Source organism: Grus americana, chromosome 2, assembly GCF_028858705.1.
Source record: "Grus americana isolate bGruAme1 chromosome 2, bGruAme1.mat, whole genome shotgun sequence".
In the NCBI taxonomy this organism is placed as follows: Eukaryota; Metazoa; Chordata; class Aves; order Gruiformes; family Gruidae; genus Grus; species Grus americana.
This window is the reverse complement of record NC_072853.1, coordinates 122919726-122932852: the sequence shown is the minus strand read 5'-3', so window position 1 is coordinate 122932852 and position 13127 is coordinate 122919726. Positions and strand designations below refer to the sequence as shown.

Sequence of the window (13127 nt, the reverse complement as noted above, 5' to 3'; positions counted from 1 at the left end):
TGATGATTGTTGGTGTGTTTTGCAATGCTTAGAGGCAGTAGTTTAATGCAAGATAAAGATTTCGAACTAGTCAACTAAAAAAAATAAACCTATCCTTTAAACCTTTGACACTGATTGCCGATCTGCAATCATTAACACAAAACATAAGCTGGGAAAATGTGAACCTCTGAGATGGCATGGAGAGAAACATGTTAACATTTTTTATTTATTTATATATTTTAAACATTCTGGAATGCATTAACATGAAAGTGGTTTTGAAAATACCTAGTTTCGACTTTTTCACATGATTCAAAAAACTTTCCATCCAAACAAAAGCCAGTACTCATGGAACAATCCAAAATTACACAATTGTATTATTTTAATTTTGTTTCATTTCCATGGAAAAAATACTCTTTATAAGTTAACGCTAAAGCTTTATTGGCACTGACTTGCCACTTTCCAGTACTAAAACTGGAATACATCATTTCAGACCATGCCATATAAGGATGCAGAAACCTTTTACATATTGCAATATATGTCAATACTTACTGATTAATATTGCAGTTCTGAGACACAATAGCAAATTCACAAATTTAAAAAAATAGCATAAAAAGAGTTATTTCAGATAATCAAGATATTTATTGTTGAAATATGTGCATCTAAAAATAAGTATTACCTAAAAACATGAATCTTGTCTTAATCTGATGGATGCTCAGGGCAAGATCTATTTACTTCAAACCATTCATCTATGCAGCTGTTGGATGCAAGACAAAAATGAAAACAATTGACATGAATATCTCAGTAACATTTAGCAGTAAGATATGAATATAAATTGGTTTCTCATAATGTCAGTGACTAGTAGGATTTTATATTATACAAAGAAGTATACGTATATACACACATCACTGGAAAATTTAATAACCCCAAACAACAGTAATAATTGGATATTAAACACTGTTGAAAAACTAAATTTCCTAAGTGTTAAAAACTTCTAAGGAAGCATTTTACAAGTTACTATCCAGCTTTTATACACAGGTTACTTCATTACTAACACTATCATCTTGCTTATATCATTTGTTGACCTTTTACTTCCTGTAGTTACAGACACTTGTGAAAACAAATATGACAGGTTTAAAAAGTGTTGCCCCCCTCTCCCACCTAAGTCTATTAGCATTTGACAAAACTTAAGTACACACAACCTAAGCTCCCTAGCCATGATGTGTACTCCCTCCCCATACAGGTGATTTTGTCTTATTTTTTTTCATGCAAGGGAAAACTGACTTCAAATACATCAGTGGAGATGCAGAAAGATGTCGTTTTAAAATCATCTCTAGGGTTGCTGCTGTTCTTTCTTTGTTGTTTGTTTTTTAAATGTAAAAAGTAACTAAATGTTAGTGCTCCTTTAAGCACACCTTAGAGGAGTTACCCAATAAATGCAACCTTCTGGAATTTTATATGCATCCTGAGGAATACTTGCCCTTTATGATATATGCAGAGGCAAGGCAGCCGTGCTATAGTATCTCCTTGCTGCAGCTCTTCCAAGCATATTGCACACTCCCCAGCATCTTTACTCAGCACATCCTCTGAAGAAAGAGCACAAAGTTAAATGGTTAGAAAGCAGACTACTACAAGCAAAATGGTCTTTATTTAGAACGTCAAGGACAGCTACAGAAGATACTTCTTGTCCTGCAGAAGGCCCTGTCAAGGTGAGGATCAGTCACACACCAGCTGACTGATGATTCCTGATGGGAGAGCTCTCAGCAGCTCAAATTAAAATATGGTTATGATTCAGTTTCTTGCCTGAACAACACAGTTGTAGCAAAAATGAAGTCCTGTAAGAAGACACCTGTATGGAGAAGAGGGGTAGCCATAATCAACAGCCAGTATCCCTTTGGAGTTTATACTCTCTCAGCATACCCATATCCCACCAAACAGGCTGCTCTGATCTGACCTCAGAAACCTGCGCTCTGAACCACGCAGCCACAGCAGACACACACTGTGCTTCTGACCCCAAGAGCTAAGCAATGGAGAAGTTGGGTTCTTTGTACAGATGGCACGTAATGCCTCCAGGGATTTGAGGATTCATGATGGGTGGGTTTTTCCTAGCTGTGCCTTCCTCCCCATGCTCGGTTTTCACTATGGAGGTTAAGTTCAAGCCTGAATGTAACATTTCTCCAGACAGGACATTGCAGGTAATTAACTAGGTAAAGATCTTCTTAACTTCTAAACACTTAGCCTATCATTTGCTTTTTCTACTCTCCTACTCATCTCTCTGTTATACATCTGGCTTTCTTTTACCAGCCTTGCCGGTACTCATATTTCACACCTTCAACCTCCTCACCATGTCAGCATGTTCTACCACATCCCATCCACCTTTTCCTCAATGTAAAGTATGCAACTGTTAGCAATAGGAGTGGGAGTTTTCCATCACAGAAAGATCAGTGCTGTACAGCTCCAATGACCTGAAGATACCGAATTTTTTGTAGCATTACCAAGTCCCATAACAAAGGAGAAGAAAGTAAGTTACTAGGAATGCACAAGAATTGGCTTTCACACAGAAGTTTCTGGGAAAATATATTATTTTTAATAAAAACCTTCTCTCTTGGACACTTCTCTCAGCCAGAACGTGGGATGCAGCATTCAGCCTTAGCACAAAAACAGGAGATCACGTAAGGTCCTTTTTGCCAGAAGGAGGTTAAAAGTCCCAGTTAGATGCGACCTCACACAGTGCACATAGCATTCACAAGGGACCACGTAGCAACCAAGCTGGCAATCTCTGGCAGATCAGAAAGGTCCGCACTTGGCAAAGTAAAGCCCAAGTGTTCAAATTTCCACAGTTTCATGGGAAAAGCTTCCCCTTCTTAACCAAAAGGAGCCTAAAGGGACCTTTTATAGGGAGTATGGTTCCCAGGTATGACTGACCATCAGCTCTACGCTATTCTCTGCAGTGGCTTCAATACTCATCACTATGGCACCCCAAACACGCAGAAAATGACAAGCAGACAACTAAAAAGCACCTGGCAGCAAAAAGTGAAATGAAATTAGGTCTATTTTGTTTCCCTTAGAATGACAGCAAGCTGTCTTGCAGGTGCTTGGGGTTCTAAAACTGTGCTTATTTCAGTCTCTGCTATATTCATTAATTATGCTAAAAATACTGTATAATACCATGTGTGTGGCATCTTCACGAGGATATGTGAAGAACATCTAACAGGAGGTGAACTGTTATAAAGAAAAAGATTCAAAATAATAAACAATATATATCCACCACAATGAAGAAAATAAAAAATGTATTTTACACACGACAATATTATTGGTAGGCATCGTATTAAGAAATTGCTTCTGTTGTTCTATCAGAAGCTGTAAGCTTCCAAGAACCTTAGAGGTACCTAAGAGACAAAGCAATTTAAAACAATACAAAAGATCTTAAGAACTCTCATCTGTTGTTACAAAATCCTGACACTAAGAACTTACCCAGAAGAGGGTGCTAAGGATAAATACTTCCTTGAGGTTGTTGGGGCTTTTTGTTGTGTTGGGTTTGTTTTTTGTTTTTGTTTTTTGTTTTTTTACTAAAAAGATACTGTAATATCTGACACCAGGAGGCAAAGACTCTCCAGACAGCATTGTCCTGCTACGCAGATATTAATCTTTGCCTGAGGCTCTCAGACACTACTTTCCTAGACTGCCTCTTTGCACAAGTACTTCGCCAAAAGTCCTATGAGCAGATCTACTCTCTTCCTACATTTAGGTTGCAGAAAGAAGCGCCATTCAGGAAGTATCATATACACAGAGCATACTTAATAAATAAAAGTAATTTTTTCCATGGAGTCACTTTATCAGATCAGCAGCTGGCACCCAAAACGAAATGGCACTAAGATACCTCCAATGAATTAAATCTCAGCCTCCCTCTCTCAGCACTCTCAAGAGGGAAGCATTTAGTCAAGCTTTGATGACAAAAATTAAGAAGTGTCCAGAAAAATACAATTTACAAAAGAAAACATTCCTGTGAACTGCCTTCCCATCATTCTCTACTGTACATGTCTGGCTTGTTGTGTGTTCCCCAGACTGAACAACGCTTGGTCTGAATTCCCGCTGAGCTATTTAACAAGGTTCTGTACCTTTTGGCTAATGCTAGGGCAAGATGCCAGTTTAAACATTTGTATCTCCCACCAGCCCTGGCGTAAGTATCTGAGATTCCTTTTCTTCCCTCCAGTACTCTTGTACTCTCCCCAGCTGCCATTAGCCTCCCTCGTGCCAATATTGGCCCTACTGCACAAGTCCCAGGCAAGCAGCTTGCCACCCTCCCTGGCTTCACCCCAGGCTTTCCCCCTGGGGTGAGGTGCCGGGCACACACGCAGCTTTTCCTAGCCATGCCAGAGGGAGCTGGTGTGAACACTGATGATGGCTGGCATGGATGGGGCCTCAGAAACACGGTGGAGTTCTGTCACCCCTGCAGAAGAGATTTCGTTAACAGGTTTCAATGCTCTTCTTCCTCCGAAATAAAGTGGAGTCAGCATTCCCTACTTCTTGTGTTAACCTTACAAATCTTATCAGGCTGTCGTGCAACAGAAAAGTATAAATACTGAGGGAATTAGTACAAAATACTCAAACACACGTGCAACTTGGCACTGCATGGTAACAGACTCCAACCCTGCGTAATCATGCTCATAATTGATTACACATGTAGACTGATGACAGCAAAATCAAATCCTTCATGGACCTATGACACTTTGGGTCTGACTCCCTTTTGAGCATTTTAGGTGATTCAGATCATCAGTCCCAGATAAAGAAAAAGGAGTGAAAAAACCTGTTAGACCTGGATCCAGCCAGAATTTGTTCTGTACTTGTTTCACAGCAGCACTCTCCTGTACCAACACTGGCTTATACCAGATGGAAGTCAGTTTAAGAGCCATTTAACATCGACTTTTAAAGGTATCTGTTATGGAAAAATGTGTAAAAAATTTTGCACAGAACCACTGCAGTCTGAACAATTTTTTTGTTTTCATATTTTCCTGCAGTGGAGTGATTCTGCAGATACATATTGTTCTTTTTCTCTTTTTTTTTAAAAAAAAAAAAAGAAAAGAAAAAAGAACAGCTTGAGATTTCATCAATGTTATGATTAAAACATTTATATGAGTGTATTATCTAAATGGAAGTGGGAAGAGGAAATAAGCAGAGGCCACATTTTTCCATTTCGCCCACACGTGGGTACATACACAAACACTCACCACACCCCCACATCCATCTGCCTTGCACTAAATAGGTGATAAACACTCCACCTTCCCAGCTATTTGAACAAGTACTCACTCACACCAAAGACTGGTGTCAAAGATGAAATCTGGCAAAAGAGCGTAGTATTTCCCTCCTGTGTCTGCTCAAGTACTTCCTCCTCCTCTCCTCTATCCCTGGTTAATACTACTACTGTTTTAACTTTTGGTTGTCAGTAATTTTTCCTCGTAAAATTCTGCTTTTATCTTCAGTGAACAATAAATTCTACTCCACTCCTGCAGTTATAGCGAAATAGGTAGTACTGAATTAATATACAATCATCCTGGCAATTTTGCACATACTTTACCAATTAAAAACTTTTTCTAGAACTTTTGAAAAATTTATCCAACAACTACCAAAGCCACCAACTCAGTCATGGTTAAAATTATAGGCAATGCCTGTGATGAAATAGCCTGTCTTTAAAATGAGGACTGCAAAAGCACATGCAATACATACCTTATGGATGAAGTCATTAAAATCTGTGCTACTGCTTTTTGTTTTTCTTTTTAAAACACAGATAGATACAGCCCTAGGCTCAGGAAGCCCCAAGTCACAAATCATGGAGATGGCAATAGTATTTGGGGACATATCACCTTATAGCTGCAGTATTGTATTTCTCTCTAGGCATTCACTGGAAACAGAACACCAGTGAGAAAGAACTTTAATCTAATCTAGTATGACAATTTTTCAAAATATCTCTGTGTTTTCTAAAACTCAGAAGTTTAAATGTCTGTGGAAGCTGCCACCACAGCTAGCTTAACAGTGAAGGACGCCACAAAAGCGCACCCTTTCAGGAGCACGACTGAAACTTAATCAGAACATACCTTCTGAACAGGATCTTATCAGCACTAAAATTGGTAAAACAAAAGCCATAAGAGGTTAAAAAATATCGATGAAACTTCATTAAATAGTACATATTACCATATATCTGTTACACATTATTTTTTGCTGCTGATTACTAAAAAGTCTCTCAGTTAAGTATTAGAGACTGTCTTTGCTTGTTTTTAAATGGCATACATCAAGCTCTAGCCCTCTAGGAGCCAACATATTTTTTCACACGTATAGCATGAATTCATCCACATTGCAGAATCTGTTCTATGCTTTTACTGATATCACCTTCTGGGACGATCCAAAGTTTTTCCTTATACTGTTACAAAAACAAGTAGACGAGAGGGACCTGCATGTTCCACAGGTAACTACTCAGTAGCCAGCAAGTACATGTGTATGCGATTAATGTATAGTCTTATTAAAAGTTACTGACTTGATTTAGTAAATCTTTCTAGCTTCTGCCACATCTGTTTTTCTCCCTCTCCATTCCTTTCCAGCTATTTCCTATTATGCTTTCCTCACATCCATTCTTCCCAAAATATCATTCTCTCTAGACCTACTTTTTCTACCACTCCTCCTACCCCCCATGATCTCGTTTCATTTACTGTTGCAACGCAGGCATTGGAAAAAGAGGAAGAGATTAACGTTATTAACCACTATCTGATACAAATAATATGGACAGCCTTCTTATTTGGGGTTAGTATCCTTGGGAGAAGGAATTGGAATGGAAGGAAAAGGGCCCATTATGCAGAGTGTGCTTCTCTCATGTAGCTCAGCAACTGTCTTTGCAACCTGGTACTGGTTGCAAGGAAAAGCTTTCTCTCCTAGTCCAACCTAAGCAGTAGGAAAGCAAGTAGTTTCTTTGGCATTCAACCTGTTTTTCAGTATTCTGGCTGCCACAAGAGGAACATCCCTGATTCAGTATGCTCCAGCTAGGAATCATTCTTGGATGACCAGGTCAGCTCTCCGCTGCTGCTCAAAAATTGAGGCAGAAAGACTCTGAAGGAGAGCTGATTTTTTAGTGCTCAAAGCCCTCAACAGCAAGAGGAAGATCATTCAGCTGTCACTGCAGAAGATGTTTATTTTGCCACTCAGAGCTTTCCAAGCTACGGGGTCTGTCAGCAGATAGAGCAAGACCGAGCTAAAGCCATTAGCTTGGCTCACCTATGAAGACTGCATCTTCACAGCCAGAAGCTAAACTTGCACTGCCCTCAGCGAGGAACATACCTGCTGAACCAGCAGTGGGTTCCGGACCAGAAGCAGTTCTTATTGCTCTAATACAAGCAATCTCCTCTAGATCAGATGCAAAGGGGAAGATTTTTAACATCTAATGTTTTTACTCGAACCACAGCTAAGTGGTTTTCAGGATTCACAATACCAGAAAGTTGAGCACGTGGAAATTCAGAATTCAGCTCTCTTGACTAACTTCAATCCAAATTCCCTTTTATACTGCTGAAAGAACTAATACTCATACGCTAATCGAACAAGCATATGTTACAATTTTTTGTGTGCTTCTAACAGGTACAATAACCCCAAACACCATTGCACGACTTGCATGGTAATACCTGAAACTTAAGCAATCTAAAACCACCTTCCCCACCCCAATACCCAAACCCATAACCTCTCTAAAGCAAACTAACCAGCTACAACAAATGTGATGCTTTCTCAAATACTGAGCAAGCATTTGCTGTATTTGGGGGAGGGGGGACAGGGGCAGTGTTTGGCATCTCACTCTTCACCCCTAGCAATGCAGCAGCCCATTATAATTTCCTATTCAAAGTCCAAGCATTATCCTTGTTTTCCCCTTCCCTCTCACCTTGCTCAGTGTTGGTCCAAGAGTAAGATACCTGTATACAGATGCCCATCTTGAAAGACTTCCTGAACAAACATTGCCTACAGTCTTTGGTGCTCCCTCCTCTTAAAACACAAATGTAAAGGGAAGGGAGCACACCAAACAAAGTCAGTCACACAAGAGAAGTATTTGCAGAATAAGGCCTAAGTTGCAACGCTTGTATCACAACACCATGCTGACCTAGAGTGAGGTGGCTGCAGGAGTTTCATTGTTTCTCAGCTAACCCAACATTTGAAGAACTGGATTTAGATTTTTGTGGGTGTCCTGGTTTTTGGTTGGGATAGAGTTATTTTTCACAAGAAGCAGGGAGGGGACACAGCCAGGACAGCTGACCCCAAACTAGCCAAAGGGGTATTTGATACCATATGACATCATGTTCATTATATAAGGGGAGAGCTGGCTGGGGAGGAGGGATGGACTAGGCATTGGGTTCCAGGCAGTGAGCATTGCATCGTGTATCACCCGCCTTGTATATTGTTTTATTAGTATTATTGTTGTTATTTTCCTCTTCCCTTGCTCTCCTAATAAACTGTCCTTATCCCAACCCACGAGTTTTACCTTTTACTTCCAATTCTACTCTCTATCCCACCAGGGGAAGGAGTGAGTGAGCGGCCGCATGACGCTCAGCTGCTGGCTGGGGCTACACCACAACAGTCCTTTTTGGCGTCCAATGCGGGCCACAAAGGGTTGAGATAACGACAGATCTGACCAGACAGTGTTAAAACAAAGTTGTTATATGCTTTTTTTATATTAGTTAAATAGTTGCTGGCCACAATGGTGTTTTGTTTGTTCACGTGGCTGTGGTATGTAAACCCTTACTTGCTGTATGTATTCCCTGCGGCGCTGTTTATCACCTTTGCGAGAGGGATCAGGATTCTCATTTTGCTGTACTGTGCAACATTGACTTATGATATAATAACATGACTGGTCATGAGGTTAAGCTGGTATTTGTATGGGGCCTTGCTGTCATGTCCTTACCTCAGACCACATCTCTTGGAATTTATTAATAATCACACCCAATCTATGAGGAAGACAGGGGGACATTTTCTCCTGCTCTTTCACCTCCTCTTTTTCCTTCAGGCTAGTTACAGCAACTTTTGAAAATTTTGAATACCCTTGGGATGTCCAAGTCAGCATGCTCCTATTGCTGTCCCCTGAATGTGTTTCAAGTCTTGTTTAGGGTTACAAAAAATTGTTCCAAGAATACCACCCAGAGATGTGCCCTAAGGCTGGATAGTAATGGGTGATGTGGTATGTGGGAGAATATCTAGAGAACTTCTCAACTCCAATGGTTTGGACCCTGATGAAGTGATAAAATACGTGAAAGGAAAATGCTGTGGCTATTCCAAAGAGGCACAACTTACTGCACTGTGCTGGGCCCTGGCCAGTATCTACCAAACATTGCTCGACTGTAGGCAGCGTCATCGGGAGAAGAGAGGGAAAACAGACATGTCTAACAGGCACTGTGGCTACTCAAACCCTGGTGACAGGCGCTGTGGCTGAACCAAAAAACCAACCCATGCTGGTATCACTCACCCCTATACAGAAGAAGAAATACACAGAAAAATCAGTTCACTTAGTAAGGGATGACGATGAACCAGGACCATCATGAGAACAGGAGGAAGAGCCAGACCCAGAGATAATCACCGAATCCCTGTCCCCAAGCGAGCTGCAAGATACATGAAAAGATTTTGGCCAGCATCGAGGCGAGCACATCATTACCTGGCTGCTCTGATGCTGGGATAAGGTGGCCAGTAGCCTGGAATTAGAGGGTAGGGAAGCCGAGCAGCTGGGATCCCTATCTAGGGCCAGGGAGAAAGGCCCTACCTGGAGTCTCTGGCAGAAAGCACCAGTGGAGACTCAACACCTGGGGTTTTGGAATCAGGGAAACAGAGGACCAGAGGCCTTCTACACTCCAACTGAAAAAGAGATAGTGGCAGCATATGAAGAGGTTTGAGCTGCTTCAGAGGTGGTTGGTACTGAAGCACAGCTCCTCCTGGCACCCCGATTGCTGGTGCTGGGCTGGATGTTCAAAGGGAGGGTCCCCTCTACACATCATGCAACTGATGCTACATGGAGTAAGTGGGTTGCACTGATCACACAGCAGGCTTGAATAGGAAACCCCAGTCACTCAGGAATTCTGGAATTGATCATGGACTGGCCAGAAGGCAAGGATTTCAGAATGTTGCCAGAGGAGGTGGTGACATGCACTGAAGCCCCACCGTATAATAAACTACCAGAAAATGAGAAGCAGTATACCCTGTTCACTGATGGGTCCTGTCACATTGTGGGAAAATATCAGAGGTGGAAAGCAGCCGTATTGAGTCCTACATGATGAGTTGCAGAAGCTGCTGAAGGAGAAGGTGAAGCAAGCCAGTATGCAGAGGTGAAAGCCATCCAGGTGGCTTTAGATACTGCTGAAAGAGAAAAATGGCCGATGCTCTACCTCTATACTGACTCAGAGATGGTGACAAATGCCCTGTGGGGGTGGTTACAGCAATGGAAGCAGAGCAACTGGCAGCACAGAGGCAAACCCATCTGGGCTGCCCCATTGTGGCAAGATATTGCTGCCTGGCTAGAGAAGCTGGTTGCAAAAGTACGTCACGTAGATGCCCACGTACCCAAGAGTTGGGACACTGAGGAACATCAAAACAACCAGCAGGTGGATCAGGCTGCTAAGATTGAAATGGGTCAGGTGGATTTGGATTGGCAACATAAGGGTGAACTCTTTATAGCTCAGTGGGCCCATGACACCTCAGGCCATCAAGGAAGAGATGCAACATACAGATGAGCTTGTGCTTGAGGGGTGGACTTGACCATAGACGCTATTGCACAGGTTATCCATGAACATGAAATGTGCTGCAATCAAGCAAGCCAAGCAGTTAAAGCCTCTGGTATGGAGGACGATGGCTGAAATACAAATATGGGGAAGCCTGGCAGATTGACTACATCACGCTCCCACAAACCCGTCAAGACAAGCAACATCTGCTTACAATGGTGGAAGCCACCACTGAATGGCTGGAAAAAATCCCATGCCCCATGCCACCACCCGGAACACTGTCCTGGGCCTTGAAAAGCAAGTCCTGTGGTAACACGGCATCCCAGAAAGAATTGAGTCAGACAGCGGGACTCATTTCCAAAACAACCTCATAGACACCTGGGCCAAAGAGCATGGCATTGAGTGGGTGTATCACATTCTCTATCACACACCAGCCTCCAGGAAAACCGAACGATACAATGGACTGCTAAAGACTACACTGAGAGCAATGGGTGGTGGGGCCCTCAAACGTTGGGATACACATTTAGCAAAGGCCGCCTGGTTAGTTAACACTAGAGGGTCTACCAATCAAGCTGTCCCTGCCCAATCAAAACCTCCACGTACTGCAGAAGGGGATAAAGTCCCTGTAGTGCACATAAAGAATATGGTATGGGTTACTCTGGCCTTGGGCAAAGGCAAACCCATCCGCAGGACTGCTTTTGCTCAAGGACCTGGGTGCACTTGGTAGATAATGCGGGAGGATGGGGAAGTCCAATGTGCACCTGAAAGGGATTTGATTTTGGGTGAGAATAGCCAATAAATTAAATTGTATGATGTTAATTGCTAAATAAACCTGCCATTGTATGTCATCACCACTACAATTGTTATATGCCGTGTCAATGGTATTACAGTAAGAATCACCCAAATTAATGAAGGATGAACTTTGATGAAACTGAGTGAAGTACAACGATGATGGAACTAGAACTGGCTTCAGCAAACAGCGCCCAGCAATTTCCTCAAAATTAACATCTTCAACCTGCAGACTGTAGGCATGGGCCACGCCAGAGAGTCCAGCTGCAAGCTCTGGATGCGTCATACAACAACCCAACAGCACACACCATCTCTCCTGAAAGACTGTTATGACAGATGGAGCCCAAAGTCGTGGATTAAATGAACAACTCAACAGACATTTTAAAAGGATGGCCCATGGACTAAGGGAATAATATATATCAAAGACAGGAAAGGTGGTGGTGATTAATTTGAAAGTGTAGAATCTGGGCATGCCATAGATGGTATAGAATAAGGGGTGAATGATGGCCTGGTTTTCAGCTGGGATAGAGTTAATTTTCACAAGAAGCTGGGAGGTGACACAGCCAGGATAGCTGACCCAAACCAGCCAAAGGCATATTCGATAGCATATGTCATGCTCCATAATTAAGGATGGGGAGATGGCTGGGGAGGAGGGATCGCTGCTCAGGGATGGGACGGGCATTGAGTTCCAGGCGGTAAGCAAATTGCATTGTGTATCACCTGCTTTGTATATTGTTATAAGTACTGTTGTTGTTATTTTCCTCTTCCTTCACTGTTCTAATAAACTAACCTTATCCCAACCCATGAGTTTTATCTTTTTCTTTTGATCCTCCTCCCCATCCCATGGGGGTGGGGGGTGGGAGGAGTGAGCAAGCAGCTGTGTAATGCTTACCTGACAGCTGGGGCTAAACCACGACAGTGGGACATTCTCAGCTTTCAGAAGCAAATTCTGAGAAATAGCTGAGAAATGCTTCCTGTTCAGACAGATAACAATCAGGTGTATGGTAGAGAAAAAATACTCACTTTTTGTTGATAAAGGTAAAAACTGAAATAGTAGTGACAGAAATACATTTTGGGGAGCAGGATGAGTACAAAGGCTGTATAGTCCCAGCTACCTTAATTCTAATTAGGTATAACTGAATAATATAGAGAGGAAAGGGATTTGTGCACTCTGGAAAGCAGTTCTTTTGTAAAGAGGTTTGTTTTAGTGGTCACAATGGAAATCAATCTGCAACTTTAAGATAGATAGTGTCAATACAAGCTATAGTTCCACAAAAAAAAAAATTCAAGTTCTAAGTTTAAATAATACGGTTTTCATACAATGTCCAATTAAGATACCTTGCTCATAGACAAAGTCAAGTTTGCATCCCAGGACCCCCACTGAAGAGCTAGGCTTTGAAAAAAGGCCAAGTAGTCTGAGAAATAAAGCTCCTCACTTCCAAGCAACAACATCCACAGCCAGTCCTATGCTATCGTGATCAGTGTACCAACTTTCTCAGTCTGTATTTACACTTCTGGTGGAAGCACTGGGGTGAAATAGGTACTCATACAAGATAAAATTGGACATGAAACATCTTGTGCTCCTGTCTTGAGATTTATTGCCAGAGTGACTATGCATCTCCACAATGACTCAAG

General features: G+C 41.9%; 1 protein-coding gene across 1 annotated transcript in view; it reads right to left on the bottom strand.

Moving 5' to 3' along the window:
• ZNRF2 (zinc and ring finger 2) overlaps positions 1-13127 on the bottom strand; it is a 66016-nt gene that overhangs the window by 6326 nt on the left and 46563 nt on the right. The window contains exons 3-4 of the mRNA XM_054815431.1: positions 1457-1562; positions 656-733 (exon numbers count right to left, since the gene is read on the bottom strand). Of these exons, the coding sequence (XP_054671406.1) occupies positions 676-733; positions 1457-1562 (164 nt within the window). The 3' untranslated portion in view covers positions 656-675. The remainder of the gene's footprint in view (positions 1-655; positions 734-1456; positions 1563-13127) is intronic.